The sequence below is a fragment of the Dermacentor variabilis genome, chromosome 2 (genome assembly GCF_050947875.1).
Source record: "Dermacentor variabilis isolate Ectoservices chromosome 2, ASM5094787v1, whole genome shotgun sequence".
Taxonomy (NCBI): Eukaryota; Metazoa; Arthropoda; class Arachnida; order Ixodida; family Ixodidae; genus Dermacentor; species Dermacentor variabilis.
Window position 1 is genome coordinate 19416502 of NC_134569.1, and position 22830 is coordinate 19439331.

The 22830-nt window shown below is 42.6% G+C and overlaps 2 protein-coding genes across 3 annotated transcripts in view; one reads left to right on the forward strand and one right to left on the reverse strand.

Annotated features, from left to right (window-relative positions):
- Positions 1-6604, forward strand: part of LOC142570268 (uncharacterized) — a 140097-nt gene extending 133493 nt beyond the window's left edge. Inside the window, exon 11 of the mRNA XM_075678666.1 lies at positions 3325-6604. Within this exon, the coding sequence (XP_075534781.1) occupies positions 3325-3443 (119 nt within the window). The 3' untranslated portion in view covers positions 3444-6604. The remainder of the gene's footprint in view (positions 1-3324) is intronic.
- A 7853-nt stretch (positions 6605-14457) lies between these two features.
- The window catches only part of Cdep (Chondrocyte-derived ezrin-like domain containing protein), a 231451-nt gene continuing 223078 nt past the window's right edge, over positions 14458-22830 (reverse strand). For both annotated transcript variants that reach the window (XM_075679830.1, XM_075679829.1), the window contains one exon: positions 14458-22041. In XM_075679830.1, the coding sequence (XP_075535945.1) occupies positions 21999-22041 (43 nt within the window). In that variant the 3' untranslated portion in view covers positions 14458-21998. The remainder of the gene's footprint in view (positions 22042-22830) is intronic.

Here is a 22830-nt window from a genome sequence, read left to right on the forward strand (position 1 = left end):
AGAAATGCTGGTGGGAATATACGCCAATGCATTTGGGGTCCAGTCGCATAAAATTTCGTGAAAGTGATTGTAGTCGAGCACAAAATGAACCCGCAATATTGGCCGCAAGATCGGGTTATAGATGGCAGCATTGTCGATGCATTAGTGTGGATGAGCAGTCGGCGGCATGCATTGAAATGTATGTGGCAGCGATTTGCTGTGGAAAATGGGGCTGCAGTGAAGTGATAATATATTGCCCCTTAATGCCACATTTTTGCAACAAATGCACTAAACATTCCTGCTATACATGAATGGAACGGAAAACGCAGTTTCTGTTCCAGTACATACATGGTATTTTTTGTTTTTGCTTGGCTTGCGTTCTGCCCATTCTGTTGGAGCTGCTTTTGCGCAACTAAACTTTCTGCTAATCTCGCACTGGTTATAGTGATGCCTGTATTCCTGTACAATGAAGTTAAGTAGCTAGTTCTTGTGACTTCACCACTTGTACAGGGTGGTCCTTTATGAAAGGGAACACGCAGAGCATGTGTCCATAGAGCACCAGCAACAGGCAGCAAGCACATCCGTTCGTAGTGCCATCTATTGGTGGCCAGAGTAAGCAGACATGGCTGATAGGCAAGCGACTGCTGGACTCCCTCCCACACCAGATGAATGCGTAACGGGCGGGGCCTCCAGCGCAGCGTCTGCTGGTAGCAAACAACACTCAGTACGCTAGTACACTGGAAATGTGGAAGTGCCAACACATGCCCGCTAGTTAATAGGTATTCCCAGCGTATTATAATGTATAAGCATTCTTTGGCGAGTACACCAGCAAGATCTGTCTACCACGCAAAAAGTGTAATGCTGTGTATCTGCACAAAAATGCTTAATGTGTGAAGTCACATTTAATCATTATAATAGTGTAAATGTAGATGATTGGCAGCTTTATAAGCGGTAAGGAAAAATTGAAAAAAAAAATTGATTAGCGATATAACCCATAGGGATACATAGGGTCCACAGAAAATGCATGGGGAAGGAAGCCTATAGTAAAGGTAGGCCAACTGAAATGTGGGGGTGGGCCAACTTGAAATGTGGGTGTAGGCCAACAAATTTCGTTGTAGGCCAACTTGAAATTTGGAATCGTCTCAACTTGACATTTGGGGGTAAGCTTATGCACACTTGGACAACTAGGGTAGGATTTCTTCATACTTTTTTGCAGTATGTAGCTCTGGCTCCCCATTTCCCCACATAGCGTGAATAAACCTCACCTGAATTGGAGCAGCTTAGCACAGACAAGTGCACTCAAGTCAAACTTCAACTTAGGTAATTAACCGTGATTATTTTGTTATTTAATTGGACTGTTATTTATATATTGATGACATTCACATATTTAATTGTTTAGCCTCAATTAAGGCTGCATGAATAATTAATTAGTATTACTTAATTAGGTCAGGTTAATCTCAAAATACCCTTAATTATTATTGATTAGGCTCTGTTGATTTAACCTCAGTAATTATTGATTAGTCTAAAACTTAACGTGAATTAATTTCAATTAGCCTCACTATTCTTAATTCTAGCAGGTGCTTGCCTATCGGCCATGTCTGGTTGTTCTGGCCACCGATAGATGATGCTACAAGCGGACGTGCTTTCCCTTGCTGCTACGTGCTAGTGCTCTAAACAGCCTCCGCAGAGCATAGGCTATGTGCTCACATGTGCGCTTTCATAAAGGACTACTTTGTATGCACACATAATTACTTTTAGCTCTTTTTCAATTACAAGACAGTTACTAAGGTTAGTTAAACAAGGTATGCTCCTATGAGTCACTGCTCTGTGACATGATTGCCGTGTGGCTTCCTGTGTGTTTTTTTCTTTACATGGTAGCAGTAAAAAAGTAGCGTTTTAGCACGAAGGAGGTTTTTAATTTATTATGTGCATGAGAACGACATGAACTATATTCAGTTATTTTAAGAGGCAACCGCATTATTTTGTTCTTGTTATTCAAAAATAATGGCCGCTACTATCAGTCAAGCTAACATCACTCCAAAGAGTTCATAATATTAGCCACCAGCAACTAAATTTTATAATATCCTGTGCCTAGCGACTACAATGTTATTTTCCCTGCCTTTCCTCTTCATTCTCTCTCTCACTTCCTTTTTGTAGCAGGTGATCGAAGTACCAAAGCGTGAAATCCACTTGTGAGGCAAAATTATTTCTGCATAGTGGGATATCCACATTATGAAAGGGCACCTCAGGAACAGCTAAGGGTGGTTGCATAATCGCTGAGTGACAGTCATGCAATTATACGCTTAAGATCAGTTGCATCCTGTAACATCATATGAGCAATTAAGATTTTCTTTCCTTCTGCTGAGTGATCTCGCACCAACTCGTTCATGTGTCATGGTATCGCAAACATTGCGGAATGATCAACATACATATCACTACAAAGAATCGCTAAAGTACTGCATTCAGGTATCACAGCGACCACTTCATTTATTTATAATGACGCCAAATGTCTTTTGTGAAGTGTTGAAATCGCAATGCAGCAAAAAAATTTAAATGATTGTCACAAACGGAGGGTGCGAATATTACACATTGTGCGTCCAACTGGTGCATACATTAATTTTATTGCATCACAAAGGCCACAGCACAAAGCCAAATGAGCGTCTACATTGAAAAAAAAAAAAATATATATATATATATATTGATCATCATTTATGACTGCGATACAACCACAGAATAAACAGACCTTAAATTATATGTGTGCCATATGAGCACGTGTAAACAAGTAGCGGCTTGCAGACAATATGACGCACTATCTACACTATCCTCGTTCAGCCAGTACGTGCCTGGTGGTGACTTCGCTTGATCCCGCGGCCAATACCCACAGCAACCTTCAAGGAAACATGCTCTGCCGCCTTCTCGAGATGATGATGATGCTGCATCTGACAGCTCTGGTGGTTGGCTGTTGCCAATTGCGGGAACACAGTTTTGATTTCGTATCTGATTGTAATGCGCAGGCAATTTTCGGAACCATTTTTCGGAAAGAAGGTGCATGTTAGATTAGTGCAAATACTATACGTGCAAAATGCAAGGCCGTTTCTGACTTAAGCTAAGAGAAATACATATGCATACTGAGAACTTTTCATTCAGAATGAACAGATGCGAGAAAGTCAAACAATTGTACTAGTACTAATAGGAAAAATTTTAAAAAAAACCTACAGAACATGAACAATCATACTCAAGAAGTCTCACCAATACAGTTAGATGAAATGTGCTTGGAAGCAGTCGCCTGTTTTTTTTTCCTGCAACAGCGGGAGTATTAATGCAGAGCTCCCATCTCTCTTGCAGAGTTTGTCGAGGTGGTGGAAGGGAAGGTGACAGTGTGCCGCGACGCTGCCAAGGGTCGCTGTGCACGACCTCTGTGCAAGTACTACCATGTGCCGGCGCTGTCCCTGAGCCCGCTCTGACAGCGCCCCCCTAGTCAGGCTTGGGGGCCCCCCTGGTTGCTCGAGGCGCTGTGTTGACAAGACTACTCTTAAAACCCAGGGGAAGAAAGTGGCACACATGCCAGTCTGCAAAGTATTTGTTCTGTCAAGTTTTTTTTTTGCTTTGTTTGTTTGTTGTTTTCCAGATTTTTGACATACATACACACACCACCACCACCACCATGAACATACACATTTATAAATATATATATATATATATATATATTATATATCTATATTTTTTGTAATATCTGTAAAGTGTTTATGTAGTGTTTTGTTTTGAGACAAACTTTTAAGGAAGGGCCGTTTTCAATCGCGCTTTTAAAGTGTCCTATGAATTGACAAATTTTTTAATGAATTGTTATAGCACTTATTTGAACCCTTAGTGCAGACAATTTATGAGACATTTTAACATTGTATTTTTCATTGTGGGTGAATATCTGATTATATAGGCCACTACAAGATCATGCGCTTAACAAATCTTGTTGTGTAAATACAAGTAATTAATAAGCAGGTTGCTTTTTTAATTGTAGTTTTAGTGATCATGGCTGAGCAGGCTACTGCTGTGTATAGCCAAAAATTTTTACCGCTGGTTCAGTAATAACGAGGATGAACAGTGCTGTCGTTATTGTGAAATTTTGTTGTTTGTGACTGACATGCCAAGACCAAAGTCTTTACAAACTTGAAACAAGGAAGGGGTGGACAAACCCACACCTATGCAAACATTACATCTCTGAAGCGCACTGTCTCTGCAGTAGCAAGGAACGGGAAACTTCCTGGAGTAAAATTTATGTGCGCTGCTTTCCTTGTTAGACTTGGCTGTTGTCTGTTCAGACTACCTTCTGGCGGAGCTTGTGCATTTTGTTCACCGTTTTCTTTCATCGGTAGCATGGAGAACACTGTTTCCATAGGGGGAAAAGGTCTTTCTGAATGCAACTGTGGCCTTTAACCACTTTGCAAAGAACTTAGAGACTACAATGTGCAAGAGAGACACAGTGTTGAATTGAAACATCTTTTTGCACCCATAGTAGGCCTCAAGAACATGAATGGGTGCATTTATTTAATCTCTGATCAAACACACTCCGTTTTGAACAAATATTCTTTTTTGTCTCGACATGCGGCCACAAGGCTTGCTTCTCTGAGCAGGCCTTGGTTGTGACTTAAATGCCATTACTTAGACAGAGGCCTCCGGCCTTTTTGCCCACGGGGATGGTGCTAATCTAAGGACAGTGCTACTGGGCATGGTCCGAGACCATGCTAAGCAACAGGCCCAGCCATTGCCCACAAGGTCACACAAGCAGTAACACCAGAAAAGCTGTGCTATACCATAGACAGGGTGGGAGCGGTCCTTGTTATGTGGGGGTCTTCTCATCACACTGCTTGTGTACATAGGCGTATCCCATTCACTGTTCATTTTCGTCTTGGTAGCATGGAAACTTCATTGTCCTTGACATATAGCATATGCATGCGAGCAAAAGAGATATTGTACACCTATATTTTTATGCAAACACACACACACTTTACTGTTCTGTGCCATATTGTTTTCTTTTGTAACAGGTTTATATGATTGCAAGTGTACTCTTTATCATATCATTGTTTTCAGTTTATGTATGTGCTTTTCTTTAATTTTAGAGTTGTTTTAGATGCTCTTGTGAAATCTGTGAGGTTGTTGCTGTCACAGGGAAGGGAGGTTTGTTGCTTTATACATTTCAATGTCCCGCATGAGTGCACTTATTTTTCTGGGCGCCCAAAGAGCAGCAGCACACCTAATGACAGGATTCCATCCTTTATTCAGTCCAGCTGTCCACGGCTGCATTTTGCCTGGCGTGAAAGGGAAGCTCGAAATGGGACCAAGTTTTGTCCTAGCCTGATGCAACCTGATTTGGCCGAGGAAAAGGGTCGTCCCAGTGTGGCACCTATTCAGGGGAAAAGCAGTCGTCCATTCTTCCTGGGAATCAAAACGTCCAAATCAAAAGCCTCACTAGCAGTGCGTACTATGTGGCACCGTTTGATCCGCTTTTGCCCCCTCGCATCCACAGGATTTGAGGCTACTTGGGCCTCGTGCCAGTCAAAGTAGTCTCGAAAATGTCAGCGGACGAGTCCAGATCAAGTATAAGAAATGGAAAACCAAGCAACATCAGAGAAACAGTGCCTTTTTTTGTAATATGCAGGAGTCTTTGTCATTGCTATGCCTGGCTAACCCCCATTGTTGCAGATTTCCTTCACTACACAGTAGCAGGCTTTATTGAGTTCTCCTCCTTTGGGTATATGTGTGTGCACGTCTGGCTTGCAAGTTTTGTCTCAGAGCCTGTTCAAAGAAGTGAGCAGGCAGTGGTTTGGCTGTTGGGCTCATAGGCCAGTGGGGAAAACTCGTCATACACCTGTACAGCCCCCCAACTCTTTGCTATAATGTGGTTGTCGGTGCTGTTTTGCTGGGTCAGAGGACTTCCTCGTAGCATCCTCGGGCCGTTGTTGTACTACTTTTGTGGAGTGGTGTTCAAGGGGCCGCACTTTGGATGGAGGGCGCCACACATAGGCGAGCGCCCTGCCATCGTGTGTTCAGGCTTCATCACCTGGAAGGGCTGTCTAGTCGGGGCACGGGCTGCACTTCCCTTCTTCACGATGCCCCTTGTCAGAGGCAAACAACTTTCCTCTAACTTTATTAGTTGAGTGTAAAAAAAAGAATGTGATATCTTTTTATATATATATATTATATATATATATATTATATATATATTATATCGACATATATGAGAGAGAAAAGAAGATACAGTTATGGCATAGCAATTTGTCGTCTACAAATTCAACATGCCGCCGCCGCAGCCTCAGCAGCAGCAGCAGCCTCAGCAGCAGCCTTTGGAAATATTTCCTTGGTGCTTTGCCTCGGCAGGCCGTCTAGGAAGCGCTTGCGCCCCATGCACTTTTTTGCTTGATGAGTGAATGTGTCCTCTGATGCTGATGAATGTCCACTTTGTTGCAAGAGCAAGCTGGAATGAGCCAGCAGCCAGACGCTTGCCTCTCTGCTTTGGGCAGCCACAACGAAGTTGGCCGAGGGCGTGCCGTCCTCCTTTTTTCCACTCCCTTGTGCTTCAGTGTAGTTTGCTGTTTTTCTCATAGACAAATAAAGTTGCCTTTGTAATTGAGCTCTCCTCCTCTTGCGTTTCACTTTGCCTGGCTGTTATATAATATGTAATTAACAAGATATCCACAGTGCTTTCGGTGTCTTTCACTTCTTTCGTTGGCTTGCCTATTTGGAAAAGGTTTTAATTTAAATGTAGCTGCAGATCAAGAATGCAGTGCCTGTCAGAATTAGTCAGTTGTCTCCAAAAAGCCATTGAAAAGAAAAGATATGTCTTATTACATGACTATATCATGCGTTTTTTACTAATTCCACAAACAAACACCAAGTTCGCAAGCCCCTTATAAAAACTTATTGCTTGAACACGCAAACTTGTGTTGGATACAGCCCAGGCCAGGATAATGTAATGATTCTATTCTATTTTCTCTTTGTCTTTTGTTAGTGATATCATGGGCAAAGTGCCACATGAATCACTGACATCGGCTGGCCTTGAATGGCGGATAACACAGAATCGAGCAAAAGAAGATTTACATTATAGCGGCCCTGGCATGTCAGTTTCACCTGATAGTCTCGGTGTCTGTATAAAAACATGAACCTGACAGTGGACACCTTTAACACTTGGATCACTAATGGAACATTCAATTGGCTGCTTTCGAATGCTCTCTCAGTGCTGTTTAGATTCGGCTGACCGAAATTGAGCACCCTGAACAGATTCGTGCAGATCATTCATAGAGCCACACTTAGCTTGGAGTGCTCGAAGGCACTCTCGCCTCGAGCTGGGAGTGTGACCGAGATCCGACAATATTCCAATCGCGTGGCTAGTCAGATTGCTCTGAAAGCGGCATAATGTTTGGCTGGGTCAGGCATTTCCTGGCTCAAATCTCGAGAAAGCTCTGCATTGCTGCAAATAGAGTTAGAGTGCTATAGGAACCAGTCAAATGTGCCATTAATAAGATTCATAAAAGAAAACGCTGCGATTACTTTAGAGCATAGAGGACATATAAAATCCAGTTTGAGAAAAAGAATGTTTATTTAGGAAGACAATGAGGTGTTGCTCCTAAGCAACGCTGGGCACTTGTGGTCCCTCTACTGGAGAAATGCTCTGAAGCAGTTGGGGCTTGGCAGAAGACTCCAATGTATCTTCTATTTGGTGCAGTGGACAAACATGTCCAGATGTGCAGTACCTTGCATCTGTTATGGCTGAATTCAGGTCAGTGGTTTATACAGTTGTACCGCATGTAGACTTTTTCTCAGGGCTACAGGTTGAGTGATCTGCTAGTTGCCTGCTGAATCCCTGAACAGATCGGGATGATTATCTCTAGGTCTCCTCACATAGTGCCAATAGGTGGTATCTCAGACGTGTACTTCGAGGGACCAAGCAGGTGCTGTACAAATGTTGCCTGAGGTGTATAAAATCGTGGTCATTGAACTCCAAAACCTAATGCACGCTGGGAAATAAAAATGGTTTCTTATCTCGTTGGCGATTTATTCATCTTTAAAAATGTTTGAAGAATAAGTACTTGAAATCTGCACAAGAAAGGGCAACAGTAATTCCTGGTGCAGCACATAATTAGCAATAAAATTTGCAATAAATAGAACAGGCCATAATTTATAAGCTACTGCACCGGCTTCTTTTCCTTGCCTAACAATTGGCAAAAACGGATTTAAAAGTTTCAGGAAACGAGCTTCTGGAAATTGTTTTGGTCCACCAATTATGCAACATGTACAAAATCGAGGTTGATGAGAATAGATGCAACAGGCTTAACACACTAAAAGATGCATGCAGGATCAGACTCAAGCTTGATGCAGTGCCATTCTAACCTGGCACTCCCAGACAAATTCCTATTGCAAGGTGTTGTCCATAGAAAATTATATAAGCTGGAAGCTGAGGGACTCATTCATTGCAAATCAATATCTTGGTGCAGAAATTGCAGCGGTTAAAAAAAATCTTCAGGCTCTTGCCAACTGTGGGTCAATATCACAAACGGAAATTCAGGTTAGTTGGTCTTGCATAAATACAAGTAAATCACAGCGCATTATAGCAAAGGGACGAGTGCAGAAACAAGACGCAGAGGGTGCCGTGCGTGTCTCTTTTCTGCAGTGCTTTGCCTCTGATGCACTGATTTAACTATGTCAATGTCACCTACTTGCTTATTAAAGTTGTATTCCATGGATACCACATGCTGCCCATCTTCAAAGTACTCGGCTTGCGGAGTACTTGCCACGACAGCCTCATTTCTAGATGCTGCCAAAATCTCTAGTTTTAAAACCTGACAACTTCCTTCCCATGCCTTTTGGTCAATGCTGTTTCTGTCACCTACCATGTGGCATCGCATCATTGCCCTCAGTATTTAGAGGCATGACAATTGTAAAGGCTGCTGAAGCAGCAGCAAGACCAAGCATTCGTGCTGTTTACGCAGTCCTTGACCCAAGATGTTATCAAATTTGGAGATTTGAACAAGCCCTTTATGAGCGAGATGGACGCCAGCAGTGTTGGCATTGCAGTTATGTTCCTGGAAGCAGGCCTGTCTCTTACGTCGGAAGGGTGCAGACTCGGTCAGAGCAGCATCATGCAGTCAGTGAGTGGGAGTGCCTGGCAGTGGACAAGTTTGTCCTACTTTGGATTCAAATATTAAAATTCACTGCAACCACACATCACGGTCCAGGATTTGGCACAGAATAAGCTTCACCTAGAGTCAAGTAGTGGGTTCTTTAGCTGCAAAGATTCAACTGTAAAATTAAATGTTGAAGGAGACTTGCAAATGTTCAGCAGATGCTTTCGACAGAACCCTTCTTCAATGTAAAGTGACAGCATGCTTAAAAGTATTTCCCATAGCTGCATCAGAGCTTGAGCCACTGATCAGCTTTAAAATTGCCTCGGTGGTGAATGCTGCTCTCTTGAGTGACTCAGGTCAGCTTATCGATTTCAAAAAATCGCAATGCACTGTTGTCAACACTGAAAGTGGTTGCACAAGAGACAGATCCTCCAAGCACCGACCCTTATAAACATCATATGAGTGTATTGGCTGAGATGACAGAACTGGAAGCCGGTGGACTACTGGTTCAGTGCAGAAGCAACAGGATGGCACCACAATTCCAAAATCAGCCTCGGCACCTTGTGCTTAAAATGGCACATGACCACCTTATTGGAGGCCATGCAGGCTTTTTTGAGACACTGAAGCACATCTCAGTCTAGTTTGTGTGAGCTTGGGATTCGGACTGATTGTGTCCAAGTATGTGCAATGCTCTGTTCTCTGCCAAAACACTATTGCTCGTTACCAGAAGCCTGAAGGTCACATAAGTAGTTAGTGGGCCACAGCTCTCATTGAAGAACTGAGCATTGGCATTGTGGGATCTCGATCTGTCACCAACACCTCTTGATCATAAGTTTTAAAGTGAAACTTTCTTTGCCTAGTTCCCCTTTTCCCTCATCCTGGTTTCCTCTGTTTGTTGTTTGGTATCTTGCCAAAAAGACCAATTCCAGATGAGCCTAGTAAACTAGGCTGATCTTGAAGATAGCGATCAGAACTAGGCCCATCCCAGAGATATCTTGTTTTGATGAGGGTATTAATGTGGGTTGATCCTGCAGGCAGTGCAATCCTGATGATGCTATTGTATGGAAGTCTCTTATGTGTAGCATGTAGAGCTAGCTCTCTGGTTTTAGCATCGGTGTCTAGCCGAGTAGACATAGTGGGATTGGTTCGCCACAGCTGTGGCACTGAAAGGGAAAGCATGAAAAACATTCCTGGGAAAAAAGAATATTTACAAAGGACAATCCTAATTAGACTCAATGGGAGGCCTCCATGGTTGTGTTGATCATGTGGTGGGAGTCAATGATCAATGGTGGGTTTTATCAGATGTGTTGAAGTGTTAAACATGCATCGCCATGTTTAATACTTCTCTGTACATGAACCACTGCTCACAATTCTTCTCTGACAGTTCTCTACTTGCAAAACATTGCATTAGCATCAGACAGGACAAGCAAGTGGTGCACAAAAGCACAAAAAAGCTTTGTTGGTCTTTGCCACTTGCTTGTCTTTTGCACCATTCCCTTCAAGGAAGTCGCCTTACCAACCGCTCAGATTTAGACCTTAGTGCAATGCATTAGCTTACATCACATTGCTGCATCCACATTGCTGCATCCACATTGCATACCATGACACCATGTGATCTTCTGTATTTAAGCACAAAGGGCATAAATAATCACATAAGTTGACAATAAACTATATTGAATTCATCATGCGTCTCTTTGCAGAGGGATTACAACTAAAAAAAGCACTAAAAAAAGAAGGATCCAAATGCATCGGATCTGCCATATTTTTTGTTATCATTATTATTATTTTTTGTGATTGACAAGTTCACATTTTCCTAACACTTTTCTATGCGAATGGGAACAAGCAAGAAGATTTTGGAAGGTATGCATGTCGTGCCCAAGTTTTTTGCCATTGCAATGCAGCTGTGGCTATCACAAATGGCAATTGCAAGATGTTTGTCATGAGGGGCAGCATTCATACACACTAGGGCATCAAGGGCACTGTACTAGAGTGTTCTAGAATGAGGTCGAGTGGGCTGGACGGCGCTCTCCCCTTCCGCGTGTGGAAAAATTGTGCGAGGTTGCTGCAAGCGAACTGGATTGCGATGTAGATGCACTTTGCAGCATATTCAATGTACTTCCGCTGTGAGCGCCGAGGTCGATTGCACATTGTACGCTCTTAAAATTTATTTCAACTGCAAATTTATGTTTACGCTATTGTGCCAAACATATATATTTGAGGCATGGATTATACAACTGAACGTTTTCAATTTTGCTGTCGTTATGAAGTACATTGTCTGATAGCAAGCGAGAGTGCTTTGCGTGGATGCAGTTTTAGTTTTTGTTGTGGAGAACTTGCACAGTACATTTTCTTAAATGTTGTTATATGCTTTGGTGCGCCCGTGGCTCTTGCCGGGTGTTACCAATTGTAATTTTAGCTCGATGCACGAATTGAATGTGTCTAAACGTAACACATAATTTTCTCACAGCAGCCGCCAATCTGCAACATGAAGCTACGTAATGTTTCACGCCCGCTTCTTGTTGGTGGAATATTAGAGTACGGACAATAATTGAAGAAAACAATATTATAGTGAAATAGACCAGGTTAAGTGCATGACACGAATAGGAACAAACGACTATACTCCTCGGTAAATGAAATTCATGACGTATCATTATCATCATCAGCCTGTTTTATGTTCACTGCAGGATGAAGGCCTCTCCCTGCGATCTCCAATTACACCTGTCCTGCGCCAACCGAAAAATTATCAGATACTCTAAATGCACTAATTTAAAAAGTGATAACTTTCGATTGGAATAAGCGTGTTCGCAGTAACAAACGCGGCACCACCATGGGAGCGCACACGGCAGCTTTGTCCGACAGCCTGTGGCTGAAGCCTTATCATGGATGGAACTAGAATGTGCACCAATCTAGTATACGCTAGATGGAACCGAGCCCAAATGTACCAACGGGCTTTCTGAGAGAAGGAATCATGGCACTGATTGGATGCTAATATGGACAACAGTTTTAAGAAAAAAGGATATTGCCTACTTACACTCAGACTGAATCAGGGCGGGGCGACTGGGAAGTAAAGACCAATATAATCTCCATGACTGGTCTGGCAGCCTTCAATGTGCCAGCATGTGAAATGATGTAGAAACATACAAGTCTCATCTAATGCCATTTGCTATTCAGATCGTATGCAATTCCTGAATTCACTGTTAGATATGATCGAATAGTTGTTTCTGTTCGAGTGTAATGCATAACAGCATTTTGAATTCTCAAGTGCATGCCCAATGCTAGTGAGGACTGTTCCAAATGATTCTGCTGCTGGCGAGTTGCAGACGAATTGCACAGAGGCCCACCAGTTCCTGAGCGAATTACCGAACGGGTTTTGCAACTTCTGCGTAACACGCCCCGTTTCGGGTCAGCCTGTAAATCTGTTAACTTGACTCGGGCAAGGAAATTTTGTTTTTGGACAGTCTCGCAATTTTTGCATCCCATTAAAATTTAGTGGTGCATGTTGTAGCACACTTAGCTCCTCCAATAAACAAAGCAAATCAGTATATATCTCCACGTGCACGTGAGGAGTGCCATTCCTTTAACTGCTTTAATATTGTTACAAGTCCTCGAACCCATTCAAAATCATTTTTTGTATTTTCCAATTATTCTTGTTCAGCCAGTGTAACACTTATGAAAACATTAGATCTTCCTTACCTTTCCTTACACCATCATATTTCTCATTCATGCCTCTTTCACAATATATATCTTGCCAATGAAACTCTAAAAGCAATCACTGCCACTTTGCATCCTGCACGGACCACCGGTTTAAAGTTGGCATGCCAAGCTGCAGGACTAATCTTTATTTTGATTCATTTGTTCCAAAGACTAGTCCGGACTGGAACCACCTTCCCGCCTCCATCATACCCAAAGCCTTCAAGTCTGCTCTATACGATCATTTTCATTAATCTGCCTACTACACATCTAGTCTTGTCTATCATCCACTCTTCTCTGTAAATGCCGAACAGCCCCGAGAGTAAATAAATTAAATTAAAAGATGTTTTGTAAAATCTGTTGTTCACTTGCACTATGAATACAAGTTCCTAAGAAGTACTTAATAGGTTTGATTCTTTAATGGAATCAAACTTTAACGTCCATTAACGTTTAACGTCTTGACTTCAAACGTCCATTAAAGAATTCTTTAATGGACCTGAAATCTGAAAAGCAGGCATTGATACGATTGGCCAACAAGGGCAGTGACCTTCAAAGCTCTCCTGCTTTCCTGAGATGAATCGCTTTGACTTGGTGAAGTTAACAGTACTTCCTAACAGTATCACCCAGATGGCTATGAGGCCCGACATGGACTTCGACGTGCAAACAAAGGAGCTCACTTCAAGGCAACATCAACTGCCACCTCCATGGAAGCAGTAACGATCACGAAGAGAAGTTTCCTGACCCTGGCAAGTGGACCATCAGAGAGAAGCCACCAATTGACGAAAGCGGCCAACGTCAAGGACTCCCATGGGAACTGCGTCAACTTCAAATTCCCAAATTGCCATGTGGTTGCCTTGTATGTGGGGGCGATCACACAACATTGGAGGCGGAGTACAGAGGAACAGTGCGACGTCATGGGAGGGATTTTTCAGACGGTTCCACGACTGGGATTGGCTGAGACACAGTCATCAGACACCCTAGTCTAGTCACCTAGAGAAATGAACTATTTTAAAGGCAGACGCCTTTGATACAGAGAGATTGTGCTGTTGTGTCCTGACATGCACTCCAAAATATGTCTGCTCTGATCTTAGCTCATGCTACAAGAACGATGTACTGTGCTCCGTGCTCCGGTCAGTAAGAGTATCCCTTGTTTTGTAAATAGGTTTGCGTCTTCTATATGTAAATAAACGCCCCATTCCATTCATCCAACCTCTCGACCTCTTACTCGTCACTAAAGAAGCAACCCTTGTCAAGTAAACTCGGATGATGGCGTGGGCCTACTTAGCCTCTGTGAGGCCCGGTAGCGTAGGCCAGCTACACAAAATGAGACTCACCAGCAGCGTTGGCTAGAAAGCAACCCTCACTTGATGCCAGACACGGGGGCCACGACCCCCGAACCCTACCGCATGCACTCACCCACCCGTTCTCCACAACCCTTCATGCAAAAAAGTGTACACTAAACCTGGACTATGAGAAATTACAGGGAAAATCACCACGCAACTTGTGTGGATTCGTTTGCAGTACAGTATGAACAAATACCAACTTACCAACATTTCTATTCTTTTGCTCAATACTATGCTTCTCGAAAATGTTGTGTTGTGTGAGAATGCTGCTCATATGATAATTTCTTTAGAATACAAATTCTCAAGAATCCATACACTGTACAATCAAGGAGATTGGCAGGTAGGCAAAACACAGCCAAAACTTTTTTATTGTCAACAAACATCGACAGCTTTAATATGTAACATTAAACAGCCACACAATGGAGCAGAAATCAAATGCCATGACAGAGCCTTGAACGATAACTCTAGCTGCCAACATAATTTTTTTTATACATAAGTATTGGGGCAGCTTGCAGATGGAAACAAACTGAACATCACTGGACACACAATGCCAACACAGCTTCCATGGAAATCAGCAATGGGGACCACATTATCCTGCAGATCTGCCAATTAATGTGCAATGAAAACACTACATCTAGAACAACATAATGTAAATTAAGTTCTCAAACATTATTATGGGCATATCTAATTATGAGAATGTTAAATGGAAATGTATCGCACAGGTGAAAAAGCAACTTGGCTGTAAAGTGTACATATATGAGGTAACACAGTAATGACATTTCTCAAGTATGATTGCCACCTCGACCAAGAAAAAGAAGATAGCACCAGGAAGGGGGTGGGGTGTGCATGTTTTTTAAGTACTCTTTGCAAAAATTGAAACAAAACAAAAACAAAACAGGTGATATGCCTGGTAGAAAGCTTGCCCAAATGGTGTTTATTGACAGGCTTTATATAAAATTTGGTATGCAGTTAAAACATGAGAATACCAGCGGGTAAAATGAGTAGCTCGCTGAGCATGGTTTCCATAACTCAGGATTGTGTGGGCACAGAAGAACAAACAATGTGCATCCATTCTGCTCATGAGGCTAAGCATCAGCAGAGGGTGGCCGCCAAGAAAACATATCAGAGAAAAGCAGGAATCACACTTGGACTCTCAAGAGAAAGCTCAGAAGCAAAAGTGACAACTTAGAATAATGCGACAGTTTCACACCAGCGAACAGCTTAAAGAAGTTATGAATAAAGCCGCTCGCAATGGTTCAGTTGTTTGCTATGTATGAATGCACAACAGAGCACTTGTGATGGAAGCTTTTTGCCAGTTTAGAGAGAACCGTAAAACTGGCAAATGGCATAACAATGTGTGGGCTAAAAATTTAAGTTATGTTCGGGGGTTCTATGTGCCAAAACCACAATTTGACAATGAGGCACGCCGTAGTGAAGGACTCCGGATTAATTTTGACCACCTAGGGTTCTTTAATGTGCACCCAATGCATGGTACACAGGTGTTTTTTTCCATTTCGCCCCCATCAAAATGTGGCTGCCGTGGCTGGGATTTGATCCCCGTGCCCTCAGGCTTAACAATGTGAGGGTCGAACTGGCAGCTGGCATTATGAGGGAAAAACCGGGTGTGCCAGAGAAAAATTGTCCAGGTGGCAACCCGAACCTCAAAGCAGTGAAGGTGCATTCAAGTTTCACTAACAAAGTTATGCAGCCTGGCACCAGTGAACTCATGTTCAGGTCAAATAATGACGACTTTAGCATCAAAAACACGATCACACAGAGGGCAGAACATAAAGACAGGACTGGTTCATGTTCAGGTATTGCATGAAAGGTATGCAACTCCATTTTTATTTTCCCACCACTAAGTCTAAGCACAGGGCAACAAAGACCTATAGAAAGTGTATCATTTATACATTTCTTTGCTCCATTGCACACAGTATGTTGTAGGGCTGCAGCTTGGATTTCTCCTAAGTCCATCATGGCCAGTCAACTTGGCATGCATATATCTCTCATATAGAACTCATCTCAATATCTGGGGCAGCACCAGAAGACACTTTAGCGCTTGTGTATGTTGTTTCCCTTCCGTCTTGTCCTTTCTTTTTGCGCTACTAAGTTACATCACTAGAAAAGGGCCTCACACGCTGCGGCTAACCTTGAGGTTGTGGCATCAAATCCTGACCCTTGCAGCTACATTCCAACAATGCAAGAATGCAAGCATGTGCTTAGAGTTAGGTACCACAAGATGTCAAAATTAGATTAGCTCTCTCCCTCCCAACCCACAATGTTCCTCTGGGTGTTAAGCCACAACAAGTGTCGTTGTAGAAGAGGACAGCAAAGTGTGATGAAAAGTAAGAGCTCCACAGCTTTCTCTTCTATATTAGACATGCAGAATTGTGCAGATATTGCGCTTGCCAAGGGCACTTCACGACATTAGGTGCTCATTTGCTTGCCTCATTTTGTCTACAATTTGTCAAAAAGGCAGCTGTTGTCACCAAAGATACCTTCGGGCTGAGACTTTTTGTTAGCAGTCACTTAAACTAGAACTAAATTCCGTGGTTTTCAACACCAAAACCACAATATGATTATGAGGCAAGTCATAATTGGGGATGCCAGATTAATTCTGACCATCTGTGGTTCTTTTAATGTACACACAATGCATGGTACATAGGTGGTGTTGCATTTTCTCCCCATCGAAATGAGGCTGCCATGGCCGGAATTTGATCCTATGCTCTCGGGCTTAGCAGCGCAATGCCAAAGCCACTACATCACCATGGCGAGTCTAGCAGTCACTTAGAATCAACATTCAGCTAACAGCCTAAAATACATAGACATCTTTGATTTTTGCATAATTAAAACAATGTTGCTAGCACAAAGGTACATGGGCAGAAGGCACGCGTCATTCTAATTTGAAGACTTGGGTTGTTTTGTTCTTATTGCAACAAGATGCTTAAAACAACTATGAAAATAGTGCAAGTAGGACTTGCAATTTGGGGCCAATTGGTTATAAAGTCAAACCTCTATATGACAAATGAGGTAAAATTGGCAATTTGCTTCATCATATTGAAATTTCGTTGTATTGAAATTCGACCCTTTATGCAAATAAGTACAGTCGCCAATCGATTTTTCTTACAAGGGGCTGCAGAATTTTCCAAATTATCGGACAATTGGAAAAAGCAAATTTGAATGGGAAAACAATTTATTTTCATGAATTTGGTAGTCTACAACAAATAATACGATTTCATGCCACGTCGACAATATCTTCACATCAGTGGTACGAAGTAAGCGGTCGAAGCCAGCCACGCTTTCGCATGCATTCCACCTCTGCCTCTGATAGCGTCAGCAGCGGGGAGCGAATGCTTCGTCTGCCTCTCGCTCCATCGAGTCACCGAAACTTGAGATTACGCAACCTCCAATACTAAATGCGCAGGAAGATAACTAGCATGATGCCACGCAGTCTCGGCACGCCCACTCTTTGCATGCGCGGCAGATTACTTCTAAAGCAGGGAGTGCGACTGCCTTATGCACTCAGCCGCGCTTACAGCCATGCACAGCCACGCCCGAGACGTGCGCCAAAAATTGAGAAGCGCCAACTTACCCCACCCCCCGCACGCTCTTGATCACGTTACGCATGGGAAGGCGGCACTCGTGAAGCCACCATCTTCCTTGTCTCACTCTCGCAAACTTTCACTCGCACTTAAAGCACAAAGTGCACGGGCCGCGATAGGATCTTACAGCACTTGCACTTTTACAGATGCGGCTCCACTGCGGGGATCACTTTTGCCCCGCCACATGTGATTTGAGTGGTGCGTTTTCAAGCAGACGCCTGTAATTCAATCGTTTGACTATCGGTGTCCGCGGAAGTTTTTATTTATTGTATCTGCATTCATTTGCAGCGGAAGCGAAATTTCGTTATATTGAAATCGCATACAAACACTTTGTTATATTGAGGTTCTAAATACATGGTTTATGGACAACAGGTTATGAAAAGCTAAATACTTCGTTATATTGAGGTTTAACTGTAAACTGTTTTGTACAAACATGCTGGTTTGCACAGGAACAACTTTGGAATGGAACGTGACCTGTGTAGGGCATGCTTTGTTTTGTTTCAAACTCCTTCCTGTGCAAAGCAGGACATTTAGCCAAAACAACTTTGGAAATGCCGTGCACCTGCTGGAAACAGTTTGTGACACATTGGTAGCAACACTAAGATAGGCACTTGCCTCTGTGATGCTGCTTTTACAGCAAAGCTGTTAAGGAGGTTCCGCAACAGTTTTCGTGCAGTGAAGGTTGTCAATGTTATCAATTGGCAGTTCTAAGACAATGTTCAAGGAACGCATGGCTGCCAAACTGTTTAAATGTGATAGCATGTGTTCAGTTGGTAGGTTCATGCTTATGTCCTTGGCTTTTGCCTGAATCTGTCTACTAAAGTGACAAAAAAAAATAATTAAAAATTAAGACATGATCAATAATACAACCAAAGGTGGTGACACTGGTTGATACCGCTGGCAGATGAGCATTTTTAACTATGAACTGCACAGTCACAGCAGCTCATTCTATTCTAATCATTTCACACAATCAGTGAAATGTGCTCATCTTCTAGAGCTTGATATTTTTACAGGTGTCTGCATTAAGTGACATTTAAAGCATGATTTCAAGCATGCTGAAGGGTGGGTCTAAAAGTTAATCTGCAGAAAACTAAAGTAATGTTTAACAGTCTCGGAAGAGAACAGCAGTTTACGATAGGTAGTGAGGCGCTGGAAGTGGTAAGAGAATACATTTACTTAGGACAGATAGTGACTGCGGATCCGGATCATGAGACTGAAATAATCAGAAGAATAAGAATGGGCTGGGGTGCATTTGGCAGGCATTCTCAGATCATGAACAGCAGATTGCCATTATCCCTCAAGAGAAAAGTTCATAACAGCTGTGTCTTACCAGTACTCACGTACGGGGCAGAAACCTGGAGGCTTACGAAAAGGGTTCTACTTAAATTGAGGACGACGCAACGAGCTATGGAAAGAAGAATGATAGGTGTAACGTTAAGGGATAAGAAAAAAGCAGATTGGGTGAGGGAACAAACCCAAGTTAATGATATCTTAGTTGAAATCAAGAAAAAGAAATGGGCATGGGCAGGACACGTAATGAGGAGGGGAGATAACCGATGGTCATTAAGAGTTACGGAATGGATTCCAAGGGAAGGGAAGCGTAGCAGAGGGCGGCAGAAAGTTAGGTGGGCGGATGAGATTAAGAAGTTTGCAGGACAACATGGCCACAATTAGTACATGACCGGGGTAGTTGGAGAAGTATGGGAGAGACCTTTGCCCTGCAGTGGGCGTAACCAGGCTGATGATGATGATGATGATGAAAGCATGATTTAAGTAGTAGCAGGCACAGTAGCACCAGAGCCATCAGAGCTTTAGGATTGCCACACTGTCAAACCTCGTTATAACAAAGCCACATCAGGCAAGAAAATGCCTTCTTATAACCGATGATCATCACAAGCATATGCACAGGTATCGACGGGGCATGGAGGGAGGGGGGGGGGGAGGGTGTGATTTGGTCCACACGTAAGAAATGCAAGCAGAGTGCTGCCAATGAACCAGCAAAGGATCTGCTGTAAATTTTGATGGTTTGCCAGCAGTTTACTATGCTGATCTAAGGCACAGAAACAATGATAAATTAGATACATGTGCTCTGGACCACCACAAATATGCAACCATGCAATTAGTGCTATTTTAAGTTGCTATTGCCAAGTTGCTCCCAAAAGACTTTTCAGACGAGGAGCAAGGGACCGCACATGGATCCTATCTCTGCTACTATGGCTGCCAGTCCAGCCTAGGCATGTGATCTCACGCTTGATCGCCAAGTCTACAAGTACAAACACTGATTATGAACTTCCCATGGCAATTTTCCACCAGCCACTCTGCCAGCTATGGGGAAATATTCGTCACAGCCACATTGCTTAGGCTGCTAGGCCTAACCAGTGCCGTATCATTGGGAGTCTGAAATCAAAGTAGCAATTTCTGGTGGTGCTGCTGCAAGAAAACCCGAATAATTGCACAGGTTGGAAAAATTGGACATCTCGAAAATTGTTAGGTGACTGTATTTGACATTTTTGCTACGAGAATATATATTTCAAAGCATCTGCAAACAAAAATTTTTCATTATAGCAGGAGAATACGTAATTTCACAAAAACATGATCAACCAAAATTTAAATTTATTTCTTTATATCTAATAATTTGTTAAGGCTTAACCGCATTTTTACAAACTATGTGCTGATTGTACTGAATAAAAGGCCTGTTTGACATGCAGAATAAACATTACAGCAGCAGAAACTTTGCATAGAGCACAACAGCACATCAAAAAGCAATGATCAGAGGAGCGTTGTTTGGAATGAAAGCTATATATACAGAGAAGGGCCATGGAAGTTAGAAACAATCATAGACAACAGAGAAAGCCAGCGAGTACAGATTCAACAGCAAGGCAAAATAATTAATTTCCCCCAAACAGCATCAAAGAATGAGGCAAAAATAAGACAAATTAAAGTCACATGTTCACCTTGGCTTTCAGCTAACTAAGATGCATCCGTGTTTTCAATATACAAGTGACATCAATGAGTGTGAAAACACGTGCATGTTACTGCAAAGCATCCTTAATTTCTATTAAGAATGTTCTTAACCACAATGACAGCAACGAACATGAGTCGTAGTGATAAGGAAAACTGTCCAAACAGGGTTTATAAGAGGTTGTAAGACAATGTAATCACTCATTTCCACAAAAAAATTGCCCTGGGAATTATGTGCCTCTGCTGGAATGCTTTCCAAGAGCCCTCCTCCTTAAGGATGTTCCAAACTAAGGAGAATGAGAAAGTTACATACGAACAACAGCTGCACACTGTGGGCTGGAATGTATTCATGATAGATTGGCCAACAGCCCACAGGTATGTGCCCAACGAAATATCGCAGGTGCTTTAGCACCCCAATGCTTGTCAGGCTTGTTGGAACAGTTTCTGAATCTCGCACAGTCTTACCAAAATGCATGCATGCACAAAATTGTAGTTTCTATTTTTATTTTATAATACTAAGAAACAAGCTCTAAAGTATAAACAAAGCAGGACAGCCACTGAACACAATGAATGTCAGTAAAACGAATGGTGAAGTTTTTAGAGTACCTAGCACCATGTTTCAGTATCTTGCAGTGCTGTCACTTCAGAGACGTTGTGATGACACCTCGCATTAGCATCATATTGACCATCAGCTAAACATTGGAACGCACCTTTCCAGTGATTGATCAGGGATCCAAATATTACTGCATGCACATAAAGCAAGAGGCACTGAACCATCATTCTTTGATTACCAACTTGTTCAATGTGGTTGAAAATGCAAGAATGTCTCAGAGTGGAGATGGCCTACTGCCTCAATGCCAAAATGATGAAGCAGTGATGGCAACATTAGTTTTCTTTTCACGTCTACATATTGCTGCAAAAAGCCGGAAGGATAGCAATGATGTCAGGGAACAGCTTTTTCTGTAATAAACCAAGTCATGCTACATTTGTAGTCCGGGCTTCAGCACTATCTCGGAGCTCAAGCCAGAAACACTATGTCCAGGCAACACACCATAGTATACTTGAAGTGAATTAGACACACAGGATCAGAGAAAGAAAAACTGACAGTAGGACAGGACACCCTGTCCTACCGTCAGTTTTTCTTCTACTGATGCTGTGTGTCTAATTCACTTTAAGTAGCATATACCAACTAACCCAACAATAAGTCATACTAAGGTATACATCATAGTATGTTTGCATTAATGTCTTGTGCTGTTCCCATGATGCCTGAGCAGCTAACACATGCTGTTCTTCAGTTGCTTGCAAATTCAGGCTTTCTTGACGGCTGCGCTGCTGATAACGTGCATCCACCTAGAAGCAGATACAAAGTGACTGTTAGCCAGCGCAGCCATCCTAATCTAGTTGCAGCCCAACCTAGTCCCAGTTAGAATAATGCCTCAATGTTGGTTGAGGGAGAAGGAATGAAACCACAAGACAAATATTACATGAACAGGCCTCATATTAAAACACCTCAATGGCTTCCCTAAGTGCAGTGGCATAGTATGGGGGGGAGGGGGGGCGGCATCATATATGTCTGAAGACCCTCTCTTTCTGCTGGCTTGACTGGGCATAAATGGTAGCGAAACGTTTCATGTGCAGAGTGCTGATGTCCCACCTTGGTTTATGTGTCATCAGTATGTATACAGTGTTCCATTTATCAGTTTTGTATCGTTTGTATCAGTTTTGTATCAGTTTTGCCATGTTGAATAAAAACACTGTCTCCTAGTCATAACTTACAATCTCTTTGTCATTTTGCTGTTGTCATGGTGGAATCCCACAGGGTGGAGTATTGAGCCCTATTCTCTTTAACCTAACTATGGTTGAGCTTGCTGAAATATTACCCAAGACAATTCACCTATCAATGTATGCTGATGATATTTGGCTTTGGTCTTCTGCAGTGACTCGTCTTCAAGTGCGCACAAGAATTCAGCAGGCAGCCACCTAAACTTGTTCGTATCTCCGCAAACAAGGCCTTAGTGTGTCCGTCAAAAAATTCGCTTTAATCACGTTTACGTGCAAACCCATGGCACCGTACCCTGTTTCTCTCAATGGCCAAGGTATCAAATACCAGAAGCATCACCGCTTGTTAGGCGTGATTAC